This window comes from Lactuca serriola, chromosome 1 (genome assembly GCF_051521515.1).
Source record: "Lactuca serriola cultivar US96UC23 chromosome 1, Lser_US96UC23_V15, whole genome shotgun sequence".
In the NCBI taxonomy this organism is placed as follows: domain Eukaryota; kingdom Viridiplantae; phylum Streptophyta; class Magnoliopsida; order Asterales; family Asteraceae; genus Lactuca; species Lactuca serriola.
This window is the reverse complement of record NC_136408.1, coordinates 36619766-36646816: the sequence shown is the minus strand read 5'-3', so window position 1 is coordinate 36646816 and position 27051 is coordinate 36619766. Positions and strand designations below refer to the sequence as shown.

Sequence of the window (27051 nt, the reverse complement as noted above, 5' to 3'; positions counted from 1 at the left end):
GCTGCTGCGCGCAATCTATCACTGCCCCATTAGGGCTCAGCCAATCCATGCCTATAATCACCTTGTTCCCATGCAGCGGAATGGGAACCAAATCTACCAAGTAACGCTCCTCAAACAAACGCAGCACGCAATCTCGAAATACCATCGATGCTCGCACCGATCGATCATCAGCAATCTCCACCTCCAAAGGGCAATCTAACTCGCCCGATGACTCATGAAACTTCTTGCTAAGCGCAAAAGAAACAAATGCTCGGGACGCACCCGAGTCGAACAACACCTGAACTGGAAGGCCGTTCACATGGAACGATCCTAATGCATACATATACATACAGAGCACATATCAATAACATAACATCATAAAAATAAGATAGAGGGAAAGAATCATACCCGTCACCACATTGGGTGCGGCGCGTGCCTCCTCGGTAGTCAGCTGAAATGCTCGGATCCTCACCACTGGAGCCTCTGCCTTGCCCTGCCGGCCATCCGTGATCCGCAGTGTTGCTGGAGCTGGCACCTTCACCGGCGCTGAAACTGTCAACTGGGGGCAATTGGCTTTCTTGTGGCCCCTCTGGTTGCAGTGGAAACATAGTAACTCAGATGTCTGAATAACTGCTGCCGGAGCAGTGCAATCCCTGCTGAAGTGCCCAGGCTTGCCGCACTTGTAGCAGCCCGATGATCCCAACCTGCACGCCCCCTCGTGCGGTCTGCTGCATTTCCTGCAGCGGCTCGGTCCTGACTGGCCTTTCGGCCTCCCGTCTGATCCCTTGGGCTTCTTCCCCGAAGCCCCTCCTGTCTGAACCTCCTCTGATTTCCGTTTTCGGATGTGCTCCAAATCTATCTCCCTCTCCCTCGCCCTGGCAATTATGGAGTCTAGGGTGGGGCAAGCTGAAAAACTGACGTGCTCCCGGATATCAGCCCGTAGCATGTCATGGTAGCGGGTTCTCCTCATGTCCTCATCTCCTGCGTACTGGGGCACCAACAATGCCCTCTCCCGGAACTTGGCGGTAATCTCCGCCACAGTCTTTGTCGTCTGCCTCATGTCTAGGAACTCCCTGGCCAGCTGCTGAAGCTCGACAACCGGCGCAAACTCTGCCCTGAACCTGGTCACAAAGTCCGACCAGGTCAAAGCTTCGATAGTTGAGGCTCCCAACGAGTCACCCATTGACTCCCACCAATCCCGGGCTTGGTCCCGTAAACACCCGGCTGCATACCTCACCTTCAACCCCTCGGGGCAGAAGCTAGTCAACTGTGCAGACTCGATGTCTGCAATCCATCGCCTGGCAGCAATGGGGTCTTTCACCCCATGGAAATCCGGCGCACCACTACCCCTGAAGTCCTTGAAGGACAGTGTGCGAGATCCCGACTGGCTAGATGCCATATCACTCCTGAATGCCCGAAGGCGATCCTCCATCAACTCCATGATCCCTTCCTTGATCGACCCAAAGAGGATGGGGGTCGACTCAAGGATGCCTCTGGTGATCTCTAACGCGATGAACTCGCGTAGTCCCTCATCTACCAGCTCGGAACCTGATCCCGAACCTGACCCCTCTCCTGAACCACCATCTACCGGCCTCGATCGAAGTACCACCATTCTGCAATACATAATACAATCATTAGTGATATTGATACTTCCTGAGGGATCACTGTTACTTAAAAGTTCCCTGGTCTTATCTTGGCCTTCCTTGGTTCGGGTACGGATCCTCTGCTTTCAGTAGTACGGGCTCATACTACCTTCCACATCTATCCATACCTTCTTCAAGGAATGCCTCGACTCCACCAGATCCCTTTCACTACTGCTGATCACTGCTATACTCATCCTAGGCTTGCCCTAGGGAAATCTCTGATTCTACTCTATCCAGCCCTCAGCTGCTACAGGCCTCCTTGTAATGCCAATTAGCCATTACCCGAATACCATCACATGTGACGAGGCTCAGATAATCCTTCGAGTACCCGACTTGTCCCTACAACGGTTGGACTCAAACAAGAGTTGTGCAGTAGGATCAAATCGGGCACTCTAAGATTATTCAACCCTGATCACATGTGACGTGACGTATTCGCCTAATAGCTAACTCCCATTATTCAGAGTCCCACATAGCACGAAGCAAGCATCATTCAGACAAGGGTAACAATCTCAATCAACTCTATCTGCTTACAGGAACTGTACTAGCATAAAGTGCTAAGCTCATACTATCAATGCATAACCTAATCAGGCTATCCTACTTGCTGTCTACTCAATAACTAGCATGCAATTCTCATACAACTGAGATACATAAAGCAGGCACATAAGGCATCACTCCTAGATCCTTAGTCCTATTCTAGCATGTTGTTCTACAAAAGCTGATAAACATAACATAAACTCGTATGGGTACTTTGGGGAACACTTACTTGAGCTCGGCCGGTCGCGCACATCACACACTTCGTTCTTTTTCAAAACTCGTTTCTTAGTTTCTAAAAACATTTTCTTTTAGAAAATCTTTTAATCCCTCGATTTGAGTTCATGCACCCCCGAAGGTGTGTCCGAATCCCTCAAACCAGGGATCTGATACCAACTTGTAACGATCCAATTTTCACGTCCAAAAATTTCGTTATAAAACATTACATGAAAGCATTAATAGTTAAAACATTGTTTGATTAACCATTTCACATCGAAAACCAAATTGAAAACCACAACATTCGATCAATCAAATATCAGAGTATCAATCCCAGAATAAACTCGTAACTGCGGAAACAAGAGAGAGAGAGAGAGAGAGAGAGAGTGTGTGTGTGTGTGTGTGTGACATGCTGCTACCGCGTCGGCTCCTTTCCCCTAGCTGAGGAGGTACCTGAAACAACAACTAAAAAACGTAAGCACAAAGCTTAGTGAGTTCCCCCAACATACCACATACCATGCAAACACATAACACAAATACTGCCAGGCTATTCTGGCGTGCCTGACTACCCGGTACGCCCATTCTGGGGCGCTGACTACCCGTGCGGCCATTCTGGGGTGCCGTCCTACCCGTGTCAAGCCATTCTGGGGTGCTGACTACCCGTCGGTCCTGACAACCCATCCTCGGGGACTAGTCCCCTCCTACTACCTCTATTGCATATAACATAACAAGCCAGCATGCAAACATATCATCATATACTGTCAGACAAATTCTGGGGTGTCTGCACTACCCTTCGGTCCTAACTGTTGGGTTTTAGGCATAAGAACAATCCTATGTGCTCATACAAACCCTAATGCTTGGATCTAGGTTTCTCTATTGTACATGCTTTGAATCCAAGACTAATAAACTTAGATCTAACATATTATAAACTGAACTAGGGTATATAGAATTACCTTTGATTGTTATATAGCAATAACAATTAATTCCTTGCTTGGATTGGCCTTAGAAAGCTTAGTGCCTCAAGTGCTGCACCTCTAATGGAGTCACAAACACCTTATGCAACTTGGATGAAGAGGAGAAGAAGAGAGGCTGCCCAAAAACGACTAGAAACCCTAGAGAATCAGTTGTCCACGTTTTGGGAGCCTAAGGGGTCCTTTATATACTTGTGTGGGCTGCTAGGGTTTCAGTCAAAACCCTAATGGACAGCTTAAACTCTAAGCAACCCATGGAACCTTCTGGATAAGGCCATGGACGAAAATATGATGGGCTTCCATCATAATTTCGTTCACCCCTTATTCCTTTAGCATTCCTTAGCCCAATAACTCAATTATCCAATAATTGCAGTCCAGTCCCCTAAATTTAATTAATCTCTTTTAGCCACAAAATTAATTATCAATTAATTCTTGACTAATATTAATTAAACAATATGATTTCTCCTTTGATATATTATTCTCATAATATATTAATAAATCATATTTAAACCTTTCTCTCCTTTAAATCATCCTACATATTGCTACGGTGAAGGCAACCCAAAAGGACCATGCTCATAATCGGGTCAAGTACGTACCAAAATAGTTATGGACTTAGACACTAATCCAACAGTCTCCCACTTGGATAAGTCTAATAACTATTTTCCGTATGACTTCAGAACCAGATCAGCAATCGTAGCTTTCAAAAGCCGCTGTCAACTCTGATCTTATCAGATAGCGTGTCCTCTAGATAAGGGATTATATATTCCTCCATTCTCAAGATATCGTATAGACAAAAGACATGAATTTCAATCATTCTCTCTATACTGTTTCCCGACTTCCAATTTATGACGACTGATAATAGACTACAATTGAACACATCAACTTAGTCCCGGCTTGGCCAAGCGCTTAGGTGTCATCACTAAATCATCGAGAGGCCCACATATATCGTTTTTATCCCACTTTGGGTAAAAGGAATGGATAAACTTCGACTCAAATGCTCGCTTGCATTTACTGATCGAATCACACACAACAATAGGTTTTATAACACCAAGTTACTGGTGCGTTTACTTATTATCAATTTGCAACCGACCAACAAATAACAACTCACATGTCTCGGTTTCAAGAATATACAATATTATCGTCTCACTAATCACTCGTGATAAATCTATGAAGTGATCCAAGTGAGCGTGGGTTTAATCCAATACTCTAATCTTATCAAAGCACTCATGAACTCTGCAGCAAACTTGTGCTATGTCTAAACACTTCAGACAATCTACAGACAGATTTATGACAGTCTTTATTCATACCTACTCCCAACGTATGACCGACTGTGGATGTTTGAATAACCTAGTTATTATGGAATTCAAAACATGCAAATTGAAACATAACAATAATACTTAATCCTATATGGCCTCAAACTTGTGAGAGTAAATAAAACACTTCTATTTAACCACCATATTGATTACTCATTATTATCGTTTACTGTTTCAGAAAATCAACTTATTACTTAAATTACAACAATAGTTGTCCCATGCATGAAGCATGCACACTATGTTTCCTATGGTCCTTACTTTGTGAAATAGATCAATTGAAAAACCTTTTCAATGATGCTCATATCACAATTCCCAATCCTTATCATTAGTGTAAGAACACTAGGTTCTTTGCTACTATTAGAATATGCTAGATTCTAACATCTTATGCAACGATCCTTTCATAAAGTCATAGCACAAAAGTCACCAAGACTTGGCTAATGAAATTATGAAGTACTCTATCGGACATTGTTACAAGACAATTCCATAGACGTGAAGTCTCACATTCAAAGTACATTCATTTGAACATCCTTCCTGCATAAAAGTTTCTAATCTAGGCATAGAATCTCAATATCCAACTCCCAATATGGAAACATTTCCACATTTTCCATATGACAACTCATTCTTAAAGAATCTTATCTATTCATAATAATGTCGATATGGTCCATCCAATACCATACTTCCAACTACTCACAAGCGACCAATCCTCAGCGAACTTTGGATCATCCTTTGATAGTTGTTTAATTATTTTAGTCAAAACCAATTCTAGTCCTTTTTCCCTCTTAATGTGCTAGACATTTAGAAAATTTTAGAATGGTAAAATATTATAACCTTTGCAATCGATCCTATACCCGAAGCGTATGGGACACGATGCATAATGTCTTACATAAAGATATGATACTTTACCAATCTTTCGCCATAATATTTTATGTGTCATGTTCTCACAATTCGAACTATGAAGAGGGATGTCGTAATCATAATCGAATTTTAAGAACACACAATGTATCCTTTGACTGAAAATATTAAAATTTCTCAATCTAAGCTTTAGATTTTGAAACGAAGTATAATATTCTCTCCCTTAATTATATTAAAACAACTTTTCAACCCATGCAACTTTGCAAATTGAATCTTTGTTTTTCTATAATTAATATTGCTAACTTGCAATACTCGCCTAATAATCATACAAGCATAACACTTATGCTCCCACTATCATGATGATTATTATCATATAAGCATAACACTTATGCTCCCACTAGCTTTGACATGTATTCAGAAAACAAATGAACTTTCAGAAAACAATGCCTATTGAATTTCTGAAATTCATATTTCTAATACCAGATGCTTCGATAAGCCTTTATCTAGGCTTCTTAACCTTATACACCTTTGTCTTAGATAGCTCATATGTGTGTTTAAACAATTCAGAACTTATGTTACTAAGTTCCAAATGTTGAAACTAATTGCCAAATCTCATAATTCGAACTATGGAAAGGGATGCCGTAACCATAATCGAATTTTGAGAATACAATTTTCACAATCGCTATCTTCTTAAAATCTCTTTTAGTGAAAGCATTTCCTCACAGTCATTTTCATGAAGAAGGGAATCTTATGACACTTAGATTTTATGGTGTATGAGTTCGTGTCCATGTGAATTTGCCAAAACCAAGGTTTGCGACAAATCTAAACTCATATGGACTGAACTTTCTTAATCTTGATTTCTTGCCTTATGGTAACACGAGTGCGCACCATGTCTTCCAAGTAGTTTAGTAACTTGTATCTTACATATCAATGTACTTTCCATCGACTAAGGCTCTAGTATGTATTCAAATGAGAACTCATAGAACTCACATACGCAATTAACTCAATTGGAATGGCACAAAAACAAAATAATGTCAGCACGATAGGTTGCAAACCTCAAGTCGTGTGCTAGTGATGATCGATAAGGTATATTCTTGATTTTTTCTTGAAACTTTTCAAGACCATTAAGACTCCCACTGACTCCTTGACATATAAGATTCTCTTGTCAAGAAACATTTCTTGACAAAGCAAATATTCAACAGTTAGTGTAGTTCTTATCAAGACAAAACACTTCACAAATTAGTCCTAGTTGGTCTTTGTCTTATCCAAGACATCATAACTTACCAATTTCTAATGTGCAAGAATAAGAAAACTTTTCCAAATTCCACATTTGATGAGTGTTATAAACCTACTTAAGACTTGTCACTCAATGTCACAATCTTGGAGTATGACTCTAAGACTTGATATTGGAACGAAGTATGATTGACTCTTTGATTTAACTATTTCTACAATGCAAATGCACTAAGACTCACTTAGAGGATCAATTGAGATATGGTTCTTAATCATTAAGACTTCATCATAAAACACAATAAAAGGTACTCTCCCTTCTTCTTAGAATGGAGAAACTTTTATCTTTCTGCCTTTTGATTCTTCTTATTCGTTCTGCTATTGATTGAAACTATTTCAGTTAACTCAGAATTATACTCAATCTTATAAGTATAACCATATTTACTAAACTTTAGTAAATCATGACGAATATCTTTGTCACTCTTGTGATAGACTTGATCAACGTACGACCTAGTGTACTCGATCTCCTAGTCCTTCAATTGACACTTTGTCAAAGAATTAGTCTAAATTTCCCAAATGTGAAAGTTTTTCATTCATCATACAATACACGTTGCATGATTCCAAGTTTCTGTCCAATTAAAACTTGGGTGATGAGAAACTCTCCCTATTTGGTAAACTTTTGATATGTCCACAAATAACATAATTAAGAATCAAATCCATTGTTGCTAATAATAGAAACATTCAAACATCAATTTTTTTTATACATGCCATCGCAAGGATAAATAAATAAGATAAAATCAAAATTCATTTTATTGCGGAAAAAATTTGTCCTTACAATGCAATTTAATTGAAAAACTATGTTATTACATATTTCTTAACAATTTATTCTAACTCCAAGTAGTAGCTCAAGAATCCATTCTTCAAGTAATGCGATCGAAATCCATTTCTTCATGATTAGATTTAGCTCACTTCTTCCCTCAAGCTTCCTCTCTTTTCTTCGATCCTACAAAACATCAAAATGTAATATTATCACATCATGTATTAAGAATCTAAAATAGGAACTCAAAAGAGTTAGATAATGGATTTTACCTGAAGCAGAGCCATACGTCTTGACTCTCCCATCTCTTAGATCTCTCAGGTAGTTAGGGCAGCTTCGTCTCCAATGCCCCTTCTCTTGGCAATAAAAGCAAATGGACTCCTTTGGCACAGCACATCAGACAATCACAAACTTAGTTCTTTCTGCACTTCCAATGTTGCCAGTGTCCATTGAAGTTTGGGAGTTTGATTCACCAGACAAGTTAGCTTGACCAGCACGCCAAATCATTGTTGATTCAGCAGCTATAAGCAAATAGGTGAGATTAATGAGAGTCACATCGTGATCCATCACATAGTACTCTCTAACGAACTCACTATATGATTCAGGAAGTGACTGAAGAACCTAGTCAACAGCCAACTCGCTTGAAATCTCGACACCCAACACGCTTAACCTATCAATGTGTGACTTCATCTCTAAGACGTGTGCACACACAAGTTTCCCATCTTCGTGTTTACTTGCCAAAAGGGCTTGAGTGAGCTTGAACTTTTCAAGCCTTTGAACTTGTGGGTCAGGGAGAACGATTGGAGGAGGTGGAGGAAGTGAAGCATGACTCTCATTTCCTTGATCGTATCTCGGAACGTCATCTTCATTTGGAAAGCTTGTTCCAAAGGATTTAGGAAGACCATTGTAAGATCCAGACATCTACAAAATGGGAGAAAATTCAAGTTATGTTGATTAGAATTCTTGATGTAACACCCAAATGAAACATCAAGCTAGGATCCAACACAATACTCTACAACCTAGAAGAGGGATGCCGTAATCTAGTTGCAGAATATTTGAAGGTAGGTAAATGACGATTTACCAATTTCCACCATGAAAAACGAAAAGGAAGATTAAGTTTTAAATGAATTGAAACTCCTAGATCTTTTGAGATTCATTGAACTTTTCAATGGCATGTTTAATCTCGATTATGCCCTACTATTTGTGACTGGGATGCCGAGGATCACAAACAAGGTGTGAATAACCATACGAATCACGTGGTGCACCCAATGCTACTATCACCTAATCAATGTGTCGGTTAGCCACACACGCTCCATTGATCTATGACAAACATCGAGTCACCCTTCGCTACCAATGTCATCCCCAAATTAGTGTGCCGGTTAACCACATACGCTCCACTAACGTTTGACAGGGGTACGAAGTGTAATTCTATGGATTAGCATACAATTTCACATTTTTTCTAAAGTAACTATGATTTGGGAATTTGAAAAAGCATTTAGTTACTTTGTACTTCATTATACTTATAATGGAAGGTTTCTGTCCTATCCTACCCGTTCGGCTAACGACCCTCCACTAGTCAAGAGTGCGGTGGGTAAGAGTGGATACCCATTCAATCGCCATTTTATAGGCAATTTCCTTAAACACCCCTTATAGACCAGCTTCGTGAATGAGGCCTACTAACGGTAAGACTGACTGTTTACTCATATATAATACTAGACTTTTAATGTTATATATAGTATAGGGTGTATTTTACACTTTTAAAATACTAGGTGGTTTAACTTAGTAAATTATACTTTTAATCTAATTAAATGTAAACCAAAAAATTTATGGGTTTATTAAATCACTTTTAATTATACACTTTAAAAAATTAATAAAACCATAAGGGTGTGATTTGAACTTTTTCAAATTACTAGGGTTCTAGAATTTAACATTTCAAAATTAAACTTTTAATCAACTTTTAAATTCCAAAACTTGAGGGCAAGTTTTGAAACATTTCAAAACATTAGGGATCAAATAACAAATAATTCAAATTAAACAATTACTTTCATAATTATCTACATTTGACCTAATCTTATTTTAGTCATTAGATAATTACCAAATAACTTTAAATAATCCATATTTATCACATAAACAACCCATATTTAAAAGATTTGAAATTATCAATTGTTTTGGCAAGGATAAACATATAATTAAGATAAAATTCGAATTTTAGCTTCATAAAACAATTTAAGCATCAAATCCAAGTCAAAACAGTAGCTAAATCCCGAAATACCCTCTGCCTGACGCACTGACTCGCCGAGTCAGACCTGGACTCGCCGAGTAGGGCCAACTCGCCGAGTCTAGATACTGACTTGCCGAGTTGTGTCAGGCAGAGGCAAAAAACTCGATTTTAAGCAAACAAAACAGTTAAGCATCACATACAACTGAAACCAATGAAGTCTCTGATACCACTGTTGGGTTTTAGGCATAAGAACAATCCTATGTGCTCATACAAACCCTAATGCTTGGATCTAGGTTTCTCTATTGTACATGCTTTGAATCCAAGACTAATAAACTTAGATCTAACATATTATAAACTGAATTAGGGTATATAGAATTACCTTTGATTGTTATATAGCAATAACAATTAATTCCTTGCTTGGATTGGCCTTAGAAAGCTTAGTGCCTCAAGTGCTGCACCTCTAATGGAGTCACAAACACCTTATGCAACTTGGATGAAGAGGAGAAGAAGAGAGGCTGCCCAAAAACGACTAGAAACCCTAGAGAATCAGTTGTCCACGTTTTGGGAGCCTAAGGGGTCCTTTATATACTTGTGTGGGCTGCTAGGGTTTTAGTCAAAACCCTAATGGACAGCTTAAACTCTAAGCAGCCCATGGAACCTTCTGAATAAGGCCATGGACGAAAATATGATGGGCTTCCATCATAATTTCGTTCACCCCTTATTCCTTTAGCATTCCTTAGCCCAATAACTCAATTATCCAATAATTGCAGTCCAGTCCCCTAAATTTAATTAATCTCTTTTAGCCACAAAATTAATTATCAATTAATTCTTGACTAATATTAATTAAACAATATGATTTCTCCTTTGATATATTATTCTCATAATATATTAATAAATCATATTTAAACCTTTCTCTCCTTTAAATCATCCTACATATTGCTACGGTGAAGGCAACCCAAAAGGACCATGCTCATAATCGGGTCAAGTACGTACCAAAATAGTTATGGACTTAGACACTAATCCAACACTAACAACCGATCCTCGTTCTATCACATAAAACAGGTCATGCTAGCACATAACATATCAGGTAGTAGCAAACCAAGATGATATCACAAAGACAATCATCTAACAACAACTCCTACTGGTGGGCCGACATTGTGGCCGTAGACCCACCGCTACTGGAAGGTAACTCACCTCGAAGTAGTTGCTGATCTGATCGGGAACTGACTGTCTACTGCTGTTGTTGCTCCGAAAATCCTCCGGTTGCAATTCCCACAACATACTCAATCAAACACTGCTAACTGCCTTTTGGGTAAAATGACCATTTTAACCCTGATCATGTCATTAAACAAAGTCAGAGTCAACTTTCAGTTGACTCGACTCGCCGAGTTGTCTTGCCAACTCGTCGAGTCCCTAGCAAATCGTCTGACCTGAATCTCGTCGCTACTCGTCGAGTTGGGTGCTGACTCGACGAGTTCTCCTTCTAAACTTGAGGTTCAAGTCCTTCATCCTACTCGCCGAGTTCATCTTCATCCAATGAACACTCATGCTGAGACTCGCCGAGTTGTATGAACAACTCGCCGAGTCTGTTCTTGATCTATGAAGATTGCCTTGGACTCGCCGAGTCCTTCCATGGGTGAGTTCAGCTTCCAACTCACCGAGTCACACCGTGTGACTCACTGCTCACACTCGACACTACAAAAGGGGACAAACTCGGAGACTCGCAAACAGACTCGCCGAGTCACATGAACGACTCGCCGAGTCGTTGCCATGCACCCACTAAATACACAGATTTGCTCGATTCCAGTCCATTCCATTCACAGATCTGGACTCCTAGAACACGAATCACACGTAAAGTTTCCAACTTTACGTGTAGATATTCACCAATACGGATTTTAGGGTTCAAAATGTACTTAAAATGGTAGATCCAAGGTCTTCAAGCAATGAGGGTCCATAAAGGCTACAGATCCGAGCCCTTAGAGCCCAAACATGCCTAGATCCGAAGTCCCTCAACACTATAAGCTCAATACACAAAGGTCAAGACTAGAAGAAGCCTTGAAATGGCTATCACAAGCTCTCAACGAGATAATAATGAAGGAACAGAGAGGGTTTCGAGTCCAATACCTCTAGAAGTTCTGAAATGGCACAAAGATTCTGGATCTTCTTCCTCTCCTCTTGATCTACCTTCTTCTTCTCTCCAAAACTTCAAAGAAATGCACCAAAATCACCCAAATTACCAAAAGAGGAGTTAGAGCTTCGAGAGGGAGTGTTCTGGACACAATGGGGGCTGATATGAGGCACAAAACGTCGTTTAAATAGGGTGCAACCCATGAAACTTAGGGTTTCATCCAATAGCGGTGACTTGCCGAGTCTTGAATATGGACTCGCCGAGTCGCCAACTTAAACATGTCCCGGGTCCCGTCCTTACTCGGCGAGTCGGACCTATGACTCGCCGAGTCCAAGGCTAAAAAGAAGGAAATATACTCAATAAGATTTACATACTAGGAACCAGGTGCTACAAGGCTGGTACTCGGCCCCGGACCGGAGATTCCCAATTTTCGCGACTTTCGTCTACTCAAGTCCAATTTCTTCATGCTCCTTTTACTCGGGAGGAAATTAAAAAGGCAGTGTGGGACTCTAGCTCTTCTAAAGCTCCAGGCCCTGATGGGTTCACTTTTGGTTTTCTAAAACGGTATTGGGATATTGTTCAGAATGATATTTTCGATTTCGTGGCTCATTTTCATGAGCATTCTTCTATTCCTAAGGGTTGCAATGCTTCCTTTTTCACTATGGTACCAAAAATTAGACACCCGAAGGTTGTTAGGGATTATAGGCCTATTAGCTTGATCGGTTGCCAATATAAGATTATTGGTAAACTTCTTGCTAACAGATTGGCTGAGGTTATTGATAGTCTGGTTAGTGTAGAGCAATCGGCATTTATTAAAGGCAGACATATTCTAGATGGTCCGTTTCTTCTTAATGAAATTGTTGCTTGGAGTAAATCTTCTAAAAATCCTCTTTTGCTTTTTAAAGTGGATTTTGAAAAAGCCTATGATTCTTTATCATGGGAATACTTGCTAGAACTTATGCAAATTATGGGGTTTAGTTCTTTGTGGTGTAATTGGATTTTGGAGATGTTATCTTCTGCCACAGTCTCGGTCCTGGTCAACGGTTCTCCTTCCCGGGAATTTCACATGTTTAGAGGTCTGAGACAGGGGGACCCCTTATCTCCTTTTCTTTTTGTGTTGGCCATGGAGGGTTTACATGTGGCCCTGACTAGGGCCCAGATAGCTAATACGTTCAGGGGTATCAATATTGGAGGAATTACCATTTCTCATCTTCTTTATGCTGATGATGTTGTCCTCTTGATGGAATGGTCTCATGATAATGCTCTTAGTATTGTTCGAATTCTTAGATGTTTCTTTTTAGCATCGGGTTTGAAAATAAATATTCTTAAATGTAAGGTGTATGGAGTTGGGGTCACGACTAGTCAAATTTCACTTTTGGCTAATTGCATGGGATGTTCTCCGGGCTCTTTTCTGTTTAGTCACTTGGGGGTCCCGGTTGGTCAGAATATGGCTAGAATTAATTCTTGGGGTCCAATTGTAGATTCTTTCCGAAAAAGACTAGCCGTTTGGAAAGCAAAAACTCTTTCTTTTGGGGGACGGATGACCCTAGTTAAAGCAGTATTAGGTTTGATAGCCAATTACTTGATGTCCATTTATCCAGTGCCTCTGACAGTGATAAAGGAGTTGGAGAGATTGAGATCGGTGTTTTTCTGGGGTGCAGATTTGGATGATCGTCGTATACATTGGGTTAGGTGGGATAAAATTCTAGCCCCTAAAGAAGTTGGAGGTTTGGGGATTGGTAGTCTTTATGCCTTTAACAGGGCTCTTTTATTGCGGTGGAAGTGGAGATTTTTCCATAACCCTAATTTGCTATGGGTGAGGGTGGTCAAAAGAATCTATGGTTTGGGAGAGATTTCTAATCCTTTGATTCCAAGGTCTCACTTCAAGGGTCCTTGGAATGGTATTAAGAGGATTGTAGATAATCTCAAAGATCGGGGCTTTGACTTCCATAACTTAGCTCCTATTAGAATTGGTGATGGGGCTTATACTTCTTTTTGGCATGATAAATGGCAAGGAAATAATCCTCTTTCGATTCCTTTTCATAGAATTTTTTCTTTGGATTTAAATCGTGCAGCCAATGTTAGGGATCGGTTTTTAATTGGATGGAACCCGGGTGATCTTAGACGTATGCCTAGAGGTGGAATTGAAGAAACTCAATGGATTTCTTTTTTGGAGGTGGTGCAGGGTGTTCAGCTTTGTCACGTCCCTGATAGGCTCGGTTGGTCTCTTGATAGTTCCGATTCTTTTTCTGTTGCGTCTGTGCGGCATGCGTTGGATAGTGGTTTAATTCCTTCGGGGGACATGGGTACACGGTGGAATAATTGGGTTCCTATTAAGATAAATATTCTAATATGGAGGATTCAGCTCTTTAGTATTCCAACGAGGGAGAGATTATCGGTTAGGGGTGTTATGGTTCCCTCTATCATGTGTCCTATTTGTATGGTTGCAGTTGAGACTATTGATCATATTTTTGTAGGGTGCCGTGAGTTAAGAGATGTTTGGGGGTAGGGTAGCTATTTGGTGGGGTGTGTCTCTTCCTTCTCAGATTTCGGTGTTGTCTTTAATTAACTGGTCGGAGGATGTTAATCTGCGGAGAGGTCAAAGAAAGGCGTTTGATGCGGTCATTATTACTTCCTTCTGGTGCCTATGGAATTTTCGAAACACTTCTATTTTTGGAACGGCCTTGCCCAAGAAAACGGTTATTTTTGATGATGTTGTTGAGAAATCATTTTTTTTGGATTTCTAATAGATGTTCTAGGGTAAACTTAAGTTGGACCGAGTGGCTTCATAACCCTTCTTTAGCTACTTCCTTGATGTAATCTTTTTCTAGCTTCTTGCTAGTTTTTGCTTTCTTAATATATTTCTGCCGTTCCAAAAAAATATTTTATATTTATGTTAGTTTTTTATTTATTTTATTTTAGCGAGCATGTTATATTAATTTTTGCATGATTTACATTCTTTTTATGTTTTCATTATTCCATTGTTCGTTTTGGACAATTTACTTATTTATGTCATGTTTATGTAGTGTTATGCAAGTGGACATTTGTATTTTCGAGCATTGATAGGGGTCGAATGCTAGGCCTTGTAACTACGATTGAAATCTTTTTATAACAATCGTGATAAAGCATAGAAACAAAGTGATATAAATGAATATTTATTTTTATTTTCGGCCAACACTATACGATCTTGTTCAATTGATTGAATTGAGGGGTAAACTTGGTTCAATTATTATGAATTTTATATGTATCTCCCGAACTCGTTGTTCATGTGAATGGTGGATATATGATTTGGACCACTTTCGTCTAGTTTTTGGCCTCTTGAACAAAAGCAAAAAAAAAAAAATCCTATATTAGAACTATCGCAACTTATTTGAATTTTAGCCCATTATCAAAATTTCAAGAGCCCAATATTTTAATTTTAAGTGCCCAGTTACATGGGGAATTCACGCCTCAGGGTCAGGTTGTAAGAAAAAAAGAGAGCAATTTGATGGGTATGATGAATCCATCATGTTTGCACTTATATGATTAAAATGATTTCTGCTTGATTCAAATAGCATTATCCGATTATGTACACTTTAAAGGGATTAGGTTTATTCGATAATGATTGCTATCGGGAAATCATAATTAAAATCATAATCATAACGATAATAAATCACCCATAGCATAATGATTGGGCGTAGCAAAGTGCATTATTTCATAGTAATTGCAACTTACATTATCAGCTAATGAGATGGTTGAAGTTTAATAGTTAGGTCATTTTCATATTTTAAATAATCAAAAAATCATAACCATGATTACTTTAGAAGAACATCTGAATATCAATTTTCGGTTTATTTCTTGCTTAGTAAATACCAAATTTTCTTTATCTTTATGCAATTTATGCCAGTTTTCCTTGATCTTTATGCCATTTATGCTATAGATGTATGCATTGGATTTTATCCACATATTCCTAATAATTTGAGTAAATATTATGTGTTTATGGTACCTTTTGATTATTCCTTTTTGAAGGATTTTAAGGATTAAAATCAAGCAATAAGAAATAAGGAATAATCAAAAACTAGTTTTGGTTAATAACTCTCACAAAGAGTGAATGCACAAAGTTGTATATTTTACAATGAACCATAGTACTACTTATATATACTATGAAATACACAAAATATGAAAATCCCTACAAATCAGGGATTTAAACAAAACTACAAGATAAGAACCTAATCACAAAGATATCAGATATGCTAAAAGTTGTGCATAAGAAAGTTTCACGTTGGCGTTAATGAAGATCGGTCAGCGTATTAGACGTTGGTAAATGATCAATATGAAGTAAGTTTGACTCATCAAATTATAAGGTTCGACCTTACAATTTCTCCCAATCTGATGATGTCAAAACTTATCCAGCTCATAGGACTTACATGAGACTTTAGTAGTTTCACAAATAATCTCTGACTTGACCCATTTAAAATCATTTATTTAAGTTCTTCCTTTCTTTTATTTAGGTCGAAGGAGATCAACTAGTGATAACTATATGCAAGTTATTTATCCATATAAATCATTATAAGATGAAACAAATGCTTAGTGAGAGCCTTTGTAAGGTCGTTTGATCGCAAAAAACACATATGACCATTTCCATCGACGTAAAAAATTTCATGCATTAGATCTCTGATAAAGAGATGCTCGAGAGGAGGAACTCCCACTAGTAAGGAGTTGTCAATGTAGACAGATCGAAAAGGCAAGAGAAATGCAATGTGTTTTTATAGGTTTATAGGTTATAACAAGACATTTACAATGCGGAAATTCACTTAACAATTAAAAGGGTACATGCAACCTATAAGGATCTATGTCTTCACAAAACTAGGCAGCATACTTTGAACATCATAAACCCTAAAAGAACCCTATTTAAGTTGAAATTCATGAGTAAGGGTTTGCATACCATTGATTTATTATAGCAAATAAATCTTTGATCTTTCCTTTGCACTTCAGAAAGCATAGCACCAAAAGGCTTAGTGCCTCTAATGGGTTTTACCAAAAACCTAGAAACTAGAAGACAAGAGGAGAGAGGATGAGAGTATGAGAAAATCGGCTATCCTTTAGATGTATGTGATGGACGAAAATAGGGAACCAAGGAGATCTATTTATTCAGCAAGGTCAAACTCTTCTTCTATGGTCAAACACGACCCGTGCCCATTTTGCAGTGTAAAACCAACATGCCCCGTGTACCCCTCTGACTCCAATTCCAAACTTCATTTTTTCAACTTTTCTGCTTTGCGTCCGATCAACCTGAAATCTTCACCAATGCTTCCCGGCACCTCCAAAATTACAATCCAACCCCCGGTTTACCTGAAAAAGACATGAAAGTGTGCAAATAAGGTTGTTCTAGATACTAAAATGAATATGATAAAATGCAAGAAGAATGAAGTATAACTAAGCTAAATAAATGCATAAAAAGGGACTAAAAGGTGTGCAAAAAGGTGCACAAAATGCACCTAACAAATCTCCCTAAGCTTGGACCTTTCTTGTCCCCAAGAAAGAACAAGAATCAGACGAAACATGACGATTTCTAGATGGCAAAAAAAACGTAGAGCAAAAGGGGATAGAAAGATCCTAAAGGCTAAGAATGAATGCATTCAATGAAAATCATGAAAAAGAAAAAAAATGTGCAAAAACACTTGAGAAACAAAAGTAACCAAAGAAAAGTTTAAGAACAAAAGCAATTTATTTACTTTTATAAATAAATATAAATACGATCAGACTTTACATCAATGGGGCTCCAATCATTAATACCTAGGCGACCATCCTGCTACATTCCACATATCACAGTTCTTCATTCGGCAGGGTTGACTTCGAGGTGACTTTTGATTTTGATTGAACTTAAATTTGTATCTTTGTTTCGAGCTTTGAATTCTTCAATCAACTTTTGAATTTTTGATAGTTTCTTCGATTAAGTGCTTGATTTTTTTTTGAGGTACTGGATATAACAGTTGTACCCATTCTTCTTTCTTGACTGTGTGGATCTGATACTTAAGCTCTTTGTTACCGTGAGCGTAACGCGTGTCAACAAGTAGGTCCATGTTCTGTGGGTCCAGAGTTGCCGATAAAGATTCTTTTTGAACATTCAGAAGCAAATCATCATAAAGCTGTTATTACCGCCCACAAAAACGTTTCGGTATGCCATTTTTTTTATTATTATCTAAGGATAAGGGTCTCGAATTACGGTGTTTAGGTCCCCTAGTTATGACAACTGATTCTACACTTCCGGTAACTATTCGGCCGCCTTGGGTATTTTGTTTTTCATTTGATTTCTCGTTTTCTCATTTCATGGTATGCAAAGAGTGTCATCATCTCGTATAATTTTTTTTATAGGATGCGAAAAACTTTGAAACTAAAGCAAAGAAGAAAAATATTTTTGGGTTTTATATTTTAAAATGCAGGGTGCAAAATAAAATATTTTTTTATGTTTTTTTTTTTTTAAATATGCATGAATATGAATGAAATGAATGAATGAACCTAGTGTACAAATCTACCCCTCCCAAGCTGAAAGATAAGCATCGTCCCCGATGCTTGGAGAGGGCGAAACAACCTATTGTGAAGGAGGAGGAGGAGGATAGTAGCTGGGATTTCGAGTCCAAGCCCAAAAGTCCTCCTCATGCTTGCGTTGACGCTCTTGATCCCGAGTGTATTGAGTGGTGAAGGAGGGAAAACTTTGGGTGAGGTTCGTGAGATCTCGATGGTAAGTAACAAGGCAGGTATGGATCAATTGGAATTGATCCATATATTGCTGGTGATATGATGGGTGCCCAACATGATGGGATGAGCTGGCTCCACCCATGGGAGGAGAATTTTGTGGTGCCGCCCCGCCACTCTCGTCAGCCTCGTCACTTTCTCCACCTTCTTCATCTTCCTCATCGGAGAAAGAGACAGGGAAAAGATAAGGTGTGATTTGCTAGTCGGTGAAGTTAGTAGGCCGCCTGAGGTCAAGGATGTTCCGTTTTTCGGCAGTGATAAGGAGTCGTGGGTCGTGGTTTTGGCCCACGGTCCAATTGTGGTTCCCGTCCTCTGTCCGAAACATCTTCATGCTCTCGAGTACTGCTATGGTAAGGTAGGGGTCACCAGGCAAGGGTTGGTGAATTCCAGGAAATGGGGCCCGGATTGGAGCACTTTTAGCAAACAAACTGACAATACCACCACAATAGATTTTTCCGGACCGTGATGTGCTGAGGCAGGTGAGCTTGCTGCAAAGGAATGAGCCATATTGAGGAATGAGGTTATCGTCTGGGTGGGCCATCGCATAGAGTATTTTGAGCTCAAGAGTGCTAATGGTGCTTCTTTCTTCTCTAGGGTCGACAAGGGAAGCAACAATCCTGTGGGCCACTTTCATCACAGGGTGGATGAGAGATGAGGGCTTAGCAGAACTTGAGACATAGGGATGTTGATGTGTAAGGTCAGTCCACCACATAAGATCATTGTATCCTGGGATTGCATCATTGGGGCCAAAGGTGTTTTCTGTGGGGCCCCAACTATGGCATTGATTTGGTCTAGAGACAAGGCATGATCTTAGTTTATAAGCCGGAAATGTAGGACACTGTGGTCCAAATAGAGTGAAGATAAGAACTCGGCTCTCGGGACTTTGTAACTAAGCTCGTGGACCTGCAACAACCTTTTCCATCTAATGTTCCAGAACAAGGTATGGACTTGATTATAGATGTGCAACTCACGGAGAGATGGCACATGCACAAATTTCTTAATGGTATGAGTGCGCTGAAGAAAGGCCTCAAGTTTTACAACTTAAATTTGCCCGAAACAAACCACACCACCATGTGCCGGATTGGGTGGGGGTGATGGGCACCTACGATGGCGGGCCGATGACTTGGTGTGTCTAGGTCTTTTAGAATGTTCGCCTTCCATATGCAAAATTGTTGTTGGGACAAAGAGTTAACCGGTCAACGGGTCAAAAAGTCAACCGTTGACGGGTCTAGTCAACTCGAGTTTGGCCACCAGAAATTCGCGGGAAACTCAGTTTTGAATGATTTTCAAGTTATTGTTAAGTCCAAAATAACCACAAATACATGCAATTTGACCTGAAGAACACAAAATTCACAAGTGAAGAATAGGAAAGATTGTACCTAATCGCTAGCGGATATGCGTTGTTGTTGGTGGGAAATTGCTCTTCGACCTCCCCAAGCTTGCCTACATAAAGATTTGAGCAAAAAAAACACCAAAATCTTTAGTGATTTTTGGACCTAGGGTTTGTTAAAACCTCCAAATCCACCATGAAAATGCAAGAAAATGGTGTGTGAGATGTAGGAGATGAAGTGTAGAAGACGAAAATCAAACCTCTTTGATGGTTTAAGCAAAAATTTATGGTGAATCAAGTGATTTTTGAAGAAAATCGGACCTTGGGGGTTTCTTCGGAGAAAGAGGCTGTTTTGGGAAGTGCTTGTGGGTAAATGAGGTGAAAAAGCCGATTTTAAACTTAAAAACCCACATGATTTGCTGCGCGAACACGGACCGTGTCAATATAGTGTAAATCTACACGGGTTGTGTTGGGTGAAATAATTGCTGAGAATGGTTGAAGACGACCCATGTTCGGTGTAAGGAAAAAATGAACACGGGCCGTGTACCTCTCTGACTCCAAAAAAAATTTAACTTCTCATGAATATGACTCATGTTCAATATAATGCAGAATGAACACGGGCTGTGTACGACTCTGTTTGCTACTTCCCACTTTTTGAACCCAAAAATCCCCTCTCATTCAAACAAAATGGTTTTGCATCCCAAGGTCCGTTTGGTGATTTAACAACATGTTTAAATGCATTAGGAACATTAAAAGCAAAAACTTCAAAGAAATGGAAATGCTTTTAAAGAAAAAGACAAAATACCCTCGGGTTGCCTCCCGGTTAGCCGTCCTTGTTTTAAGTCGTTGGCTGGACATGGCCCCCGAATATGCTTCAGTCTTGGTACTTGGGGTTGCCAACCACTTCTATCTCTTCATCCTTCACCTCGAATCCCTCGTAAAATGGCTTCAATCTATAACCATTGACTTTGAATGTTTTTCCGGTTTGTTGGCTTGTGATTTCCACCGCACCATGGTCGAATACCTTTGTGACCATGAAAGGACCAACCCATCTTGATCTTAACTTCCCTGAAATCAACTTGAACCTCGAGTGGTAAAAAAGCACTTTTTTTCCTTGTGCAAAAGTCTTCCGAGAGATCATTTTGTCATGATATGCCTTTGTCCTCTCTTTATAAATCTTGTCACTTTCATATGCATCACTTCTGATCTCCTCTAACTCTTGAATGTCTAGCTTCCTTTTGTTTCCCGCCTTATCTTCATTCAAGTTGATTTTCTTTATAGCTCAAAAAGATTTGTGCTCGAGCTCAACCGGAAGGCAACACGGTTTCCAAACACAAGTCGGTATGGGGACATACCAATGGGGGTTTTGAAAGCAGTGCGATATGCCCATAAGGCATCATCCAACCTTATACTCCAGTCCTTGCGGTTTGGATTGACTGTTTTCTCCCAAATGATTTTGATTTACCTATTTGAAACCTCTGCTTGCCCATTGGTTTGGGGGTGATAGGCTGTTGAGACTTTATGAGTCACCCCATACTTCTTCAGAACAGCTTCAAGCATCCGGATGCAAAAATGAGTCCCATGATCACTTATGAGAGCCTTTGGAGTACCGAAATGGGAGAAAATATATGCATTAAGAAAATCCACCACAACTTTGGAATCACTAGTACGGGTGGCTTTGGCCTCCACCCATTTGGACACATAGTCCACCGTCAACAAGATATATGAACAACCAAAAGAGGGTAGAAATGGTCCCATAAAGTCAATACCTCATACATCAAAGATCTCACATACTAAAATGGGAGTAATGGGCATTTGATTCCTAGAGCTTAAGCACCCAGATCTTTGGCACTTATCACAATGTGCACATAACACATAAGAATCGTGAAAATGGTAGGCCAATAGAATCCGCTATCTAAGACTTTTCTAGATATCCTTTGGGGTCCAAAGTGACCTCCGCAAGCATAGGAATGACAAAAATTAAGGATGGATTGTACCTCTTTTTGCTTAACACACCTTCAGATCATTTGGTCTGCACAATACTTCCAAAGGTAAGGCTTATCCCATACATACCGTTTGGCCTCCTTCTTGATTTTGTCCTTTTTCCAACGTGTGGACTCTGGGGGAAACTGATTTGTGACCAAATAGTTGACAATATTCGCATACCATGGGGCTTCCTTGATAACGAACAAATGCTCATCTGGGAATGTGTCACGGATTAGTGTGGTGTCTGCGGGTGGCACAATATGACTAAGATGATCCATAATAAATTCTCTTTCCCACTTTAATCTTTGATTTCTATATTGAACTCTTGCAAAAGCAACATTCACCGTATTAACCTCGACTTCAAATCTTTCTTGAGTAGTAAATGCTTTATAGCTGCATGGTCCAAATAAATAATCACTTTGGTTCCGAGGAGGTACTGTCCGGATTTCTCCAATGCAAAGACAATAGCTAACAACTCCTTCTCTATTGTGGTGTAGTTGGTTTGAGCATTATCTAAAGTCTTGGATGCATAGTAAATGACATGATGAGCACAATCTACTTTTTGTCCCAACACCGCCCAACCACGGTGTCGCTCGCGTCGTAGATGATCTCAAATGGGAGATCCCAATTGGGTGGTTGGATGATTGGAGTGGAAGTGAGTAAAACCTTCAAACGATCAAAAGCTTCTTTGCATGGTTGAGTAAGCTCAAATTCAGCATCTTTTTGGAATAATTGACACATCGGCACCGTAATCTTTGAGAAATCTTTTATGAACCGCCGATAGAAACCTGCATGATCAAGAAACGAACGAACTTCCCGAACATTGGTTGGGTGAGGGAGGCTTTTGATAATGTCAATCTTGGCTTTGTCAACTTCCAAGCCTTTTTGGGACACTATATGAACTAAAATCAATCCCTTGTACACCATGAAATGACATTTTTCATAGTTAAGCACAAGATCTGTATCAATGCACCTTTGTAGAATTTTTTTTAAGTTGCTCAAACATTCATCAAATGAATTTCCATAAACTGTGAAATCATTCATGAAAACTTCGATCATGTTTTCAACATATTCAGAAAAAATGCTCATGCATCTCTGAAATGTTTTGGGCGCATTACATAGACAAAAAGGCATACACCTATAAGCAAATGTGCCAAAGGGACAAGTGAAAGTGGTTTTCTCTTGATCATCCTGGGCTACCGGAATTTGGTGAAAGCCCAAGAAACAATCTAAATCGCAATAGTGGGATTTTCCCGCCAATCTCTCTAACATTTGGTCAATAAATGGTAGGGCGAAATGGTCCTTTCTTGTTGAAGCATTCAACTTCCTATAGTCAATACAAACTCACCACCCGTTTTGCACACGGGTTGGCACCAATTTCCCTCATCATTTTTGACAACTATGACCCTAGCCTTTTTCGAGACTACCTGAACGGGGCTCACCCATTTGGTATCAGAGATAGGGTAGATCATACATGCATCCAAAAGCTTCATGATTTCTTTCTTTACTACCTCAATCATCGGGGGATTCAATATTCTTTGTGCCTCTCGGGTTGGTTTGAAGTCTTCCTCCATGAGAATCTTATGCATGCATAAAGAAGGACTCAACCCCTTTATGTCATCAATCGTCCACCCAATAGCCTTTTTATACTCTTTCAGCTAATTCACCAACTTATTTTCTTCTTTTTTGGACAACTTATTGGAGATATTGATAGGAAATGTCTCCTCTTCTCCAAGATATTCATACCTCAAATGCTCAAGAAGAGTCTTCAATTCTAGCTTTGGTGCATACACAATAGAAGGAAGAAGTTTTGTGTTAGAAATGGGCAGTTTCAACTTGGTATTATCATACTTTATTTTATTCCTCTATTCCATGAACTCTATGATTTCTAGTAATTCCTCATCAAGTTTGAAGTTTGCTGCAATTTATTTGACCAAATTGTTATTAAAATTCATGCTCAAAACTAACTCCAAAGAATCATGGATAGTCAACTCAAAACACTTTCCAGTCAAAGTTTGGATCACATCAACAAAATTTATACAATGAACATCACTTGGATACCTCATTGCTTCATAAATATTGAAGTTAATGATTTCCATCAAATTCCATAGACAATGTACCATTGTAGACATCAATTTTTGTTCTTGTTGTTTTTAAAAATGGTCTACCTAAAAGTATGGAACTTGAGGTTTGGTCATCATCTCCTATATCAAGCACATAAAAATCAGTGGGAAACACAAGTTCATTGACTTGCACTAATACGTACTCTAATACACCTTTTGGGTGCACCGAAGATCGATCGGCAAGTTGAATTATGACTCATGTTTCGGCTAGAGGTCCAATTCCCATTGTTTTATAGCTTGAGTATGGTAAAAAATTAATTGATTCTCCAAGATTAAGCATCGCAAGTGGCACAAAAAGGTTATCCATTTTACAAGGAACCGTGAATACACCTGGATCCTTGCATTTCTTCGGTAGCCGTTTTTGTAACACGGCTGAAACGTTTTCCCCAACTTTCACTGTTTGATTTCCTTTAAGCTTTTTCTTAGATGTGCAAAGTTCGTTAAGGAACTTAGCGTATCTAGGAATTTGTGTAATAGCATCTAAAAGAGGAATGTTGATTTCAACCTTCCGGAACATGGCCATGATCTCATCATCTTCGCGTTCTCTCTTTGTGCTCGTTAATCTAGAAGAAAATGGTGATGGAGTTACTTTCACTTCAGTATCTATTGGCTTCTTTGACCTTGAAGTATTTTTTCTTTCCTCTTCTTTGACAACTTCTTCCGCCTCAATCTCCCGTTCTTCCTCTTCTTCATTTGAAATCCTTGGGCCTTCATAGCTTTTTCCTCCTCTCAAGGTAATGGCACATGCATTATGTTTCGGGTTCTTCTTGGTTTGGGAAGGTAGTTTGCCTTGTGTTTCCATCCTACTCAAGGATTGAGCAAGTTGTGACACCTTTTGCTCTAAGATTTTTATGCTATCCTTGGTTTCTTGTTGGAAACTTTGAGTGCTAGTGGCAAGGCTTTTTACAATATCCTCCAATGACATACTTGATGAACCTGCTTGTGGAGGCTGTTGTGGTGGTGGCCTAGGCTGGAAGTTTTGAGGTTGAAAGGGCGGCCTTTGTTGATGTTGAGGAAATGGCAGTCTTTGTTGATAACCTCCATGTTGATTTCCTCCCAGCCTTGATTACTGTTCCGTCTCTGATCACCCCGTGGCTACTCATATCCTCTCTGATTTGACCCAGAATACCCTCCCAAAGTATTTGCTTCTTCATAATCCTCATCTTGAAGTTGAGGGCACATGTCAGTTGGGTGCCCCACTTGAGTACAAATACCGCAAGGACGGAGTGTGGGCTGCACATCCTTGTCTTTAGCCACCATCATTACTACTTTTTTAAGCTCGGACAATTAAGCTTCAATTTGAGGAGTTTGTACTTCTTTTACACCTCAAGGTGCATCTGTGTACCAGTCTTCATCATGACTTGAATGCTTAGAATCTTCAGCCATGTTCTTGATTAAGTTGCGGATTTCGATTGGAGTCTTATTGGGTAAAGACTCGTCACTTGAAGCGTTAAGAAGCCGTGTTTCCATTGGAGTCATTCCTTTAATGAAATATTAGAGAAGTTGGTATTCGGTGATTCCATGCTTTGGACAATGGGCGCAAAGTTTCTTGGATCTCTCCCAATATGTGTGAAAAGCCTCTCTCTTATGTTGCTTGATTCCAATGATTTCCCTCCGTAGGGCTGAAGCTTTCATCTCGGGAAAGTATTTATCTAAAAATAATCGTGCAAGATCTACCCAAGTAGTAACCGTCCCCGATGGGAGGTCATAAAGCCAATCTTTTGCTGCATCTTGCACTGCAAATGGGAATGCCCTCAGCTTGATTTAATCTTCCGTAACATTGTGTGGTTTCATTCCCACACATACGACATGGAATTTAGTCAGAAAAATTATGAGGATCTTCATTCTCCAAGCCTCTAAAGGTAGGAAGTAGGTGGATGAGTCCGAATTTAAGTTCTAGATTTGTGGCTGCCGGATACGTGATACAAATAGGTTGTTGTGTAACTTCTTGTCTCAACCATTGACGAAGGGTTTGCTCGGGTGGTGGATTCCCTCCATGATTGTCTCCCATGGTGTGTGTAGTAGTTGAAGTTTCTGTGGATATAGTATTTGGAATGTTATAAGTAGATGAAGAGGGTGGAGTGGTATTTTTTGGGGAGGATGGTTGTGGTGAGAGTGAGAGAGCTTCGGTTTCGGATGCGGATATACTTGAGAGGGGTATATCCTCCCAAATGTTAATGACTGGAGGGGTGGATGATGAAGAAGTCCTAGAACCTGTTCGCCTCTTATAAAGCTTGACTTGCTTTCGTAACCTCTTTGCAGTCTTCTCTATCTCCGAGTCAATTGGCAGTGGTGTACCTGTACGAAAAGATCTTGGCATAAACAGTTAGTAACATTGTGTCCCCGACAACGACGCCAATTTGTTAGGCATGTCAAACCCAACAAATAAAGGGGTACGATATACTCCAAAAGAGCACTACTATATTGCACTAAAAGGTAGTACAAGGCAAGTAGGGTCGATCCACAGAGACACGGGACAATCAGTCTATACCTCTTTGCACAAGGTACTATGGTCGCCAATTGTAAAGAGAGGGGGGGTTAGAATGCAATGATTAAACAAAAAATTAAAGACATAGGTAATTAGCTAAACGAGTGAATTAAATTCAGAATTTGTAAGGACTCCAACTATAAGTATGACAACTTAGCAATGTGATTCCAAGATAACATGATATTCGCTCAATTCCATCTAAGTTGGCACTTTAAAGTGTTAACAAGCTCTAACACTTCCCATTGACTACATTAATTAACCAAAATAAGCTCTTTGATTAACCCTAATCTTACTAACCTAATCTACACAAGCTCTTAGAATTAGATTAAATGGTTACATTAAGCTTTATGTGAATGTTCCCAACAACACACAATACTCCTATATCTTCGAGTCAATTGGCAGTGGTGTACCTGTACGAAAAGATCTTGTCATAAACAGTTAGTAACACCGTGTCCCCAACAACAACGCTAATTTGTTAGGTGTGTCAAACC

General features: G+C 39.5%; 2 protein-coding genes across 2 annotated transcripts; both read right to left on the bottom strand.

Moving 5' to 3' along the window:
- Positions 1 to 20012: 20012 nt before the first annotated feature.
- LOC145053707 (uncharacterized) lies at positions 20013 to 21453 on the bottom strand. Its single transcript, XM_079001798.1, has 3 exons — positions 21429 to 21453; positions 20851 to 21217; positions 20013 to 20076 (listed from the first exon to the last, which is right to left on the bottom strand). Exons 1-3 carry the CDS (start codon positions 21451 to 21453, stop codon positions 20013 to 20015), a joined length of 456 nt encoding a protein of 151 aa, XP_078857924.1.
- A 528-nt stretch (positions 21454 to 21981) lies between these two features.
- LOC145053696 (putative mitochondrial protein AtMg00860) lies at positions 21982 to 23008 on the bottom strand. The gene is made up of 2 exons (XM_079001789.1): positions 22509 to 23008; positions 21982 to 22342 (listed from the first exon to the last, which is right to left on the bottom strand). Exons 1-2 carry the CDS (start codon positions 23006 to 23008, stop codon positions 21982 to 21984), a joined length of 861 nt encoding a protein of 286 aa, XP_078857915.1.
- Between the last annotated feature and the right edge of the window lie 4043 nt (positions 23009 to 27051).

What these genes read in the sequence shown, in the direction of transcription:
- LOC145053696 (XM_079001789.1), bottom strand. Translation starts at nt 23,008, where the DNA reads ATGATCGAAGTTTTCATGAATGATTTCACAGTTTATGGAAATTCATTT. An exon ending in GGGCGGTGTTGGGACAAAAA is followed by an intron (nt 22,343 to 22,508) that starts GTAGATTGTGCT and finishes TGGACCATGCAG; the next exon opens with CTATAAAGCATTTACTACTC.
- LOC145053707 (XM_079001798.1), bottom strand. Translation starts at nt 21,453, where the DNA reads ATGGGCAAGCAGAGGTTTCAAATAG. An exon ending in CAAGCAGAGGTTTCAAATAG is followed by an intron (nt 21,218 to 21,428) that starts GTAAATCAAAAT and finishes ACTTGAATGAAG; the next exon opens with ATAAGGCGGGAAACAAAAGG. An exon ending in GAAGTGGTTGGCAACCCCAA is followed by an intron (nt 20,077 to 20,850) that starts GTACCAAGACTG and finishes ATCTTTATGTAG; the next exon opens with GCAAGCTTGGGGAGGTCGAA.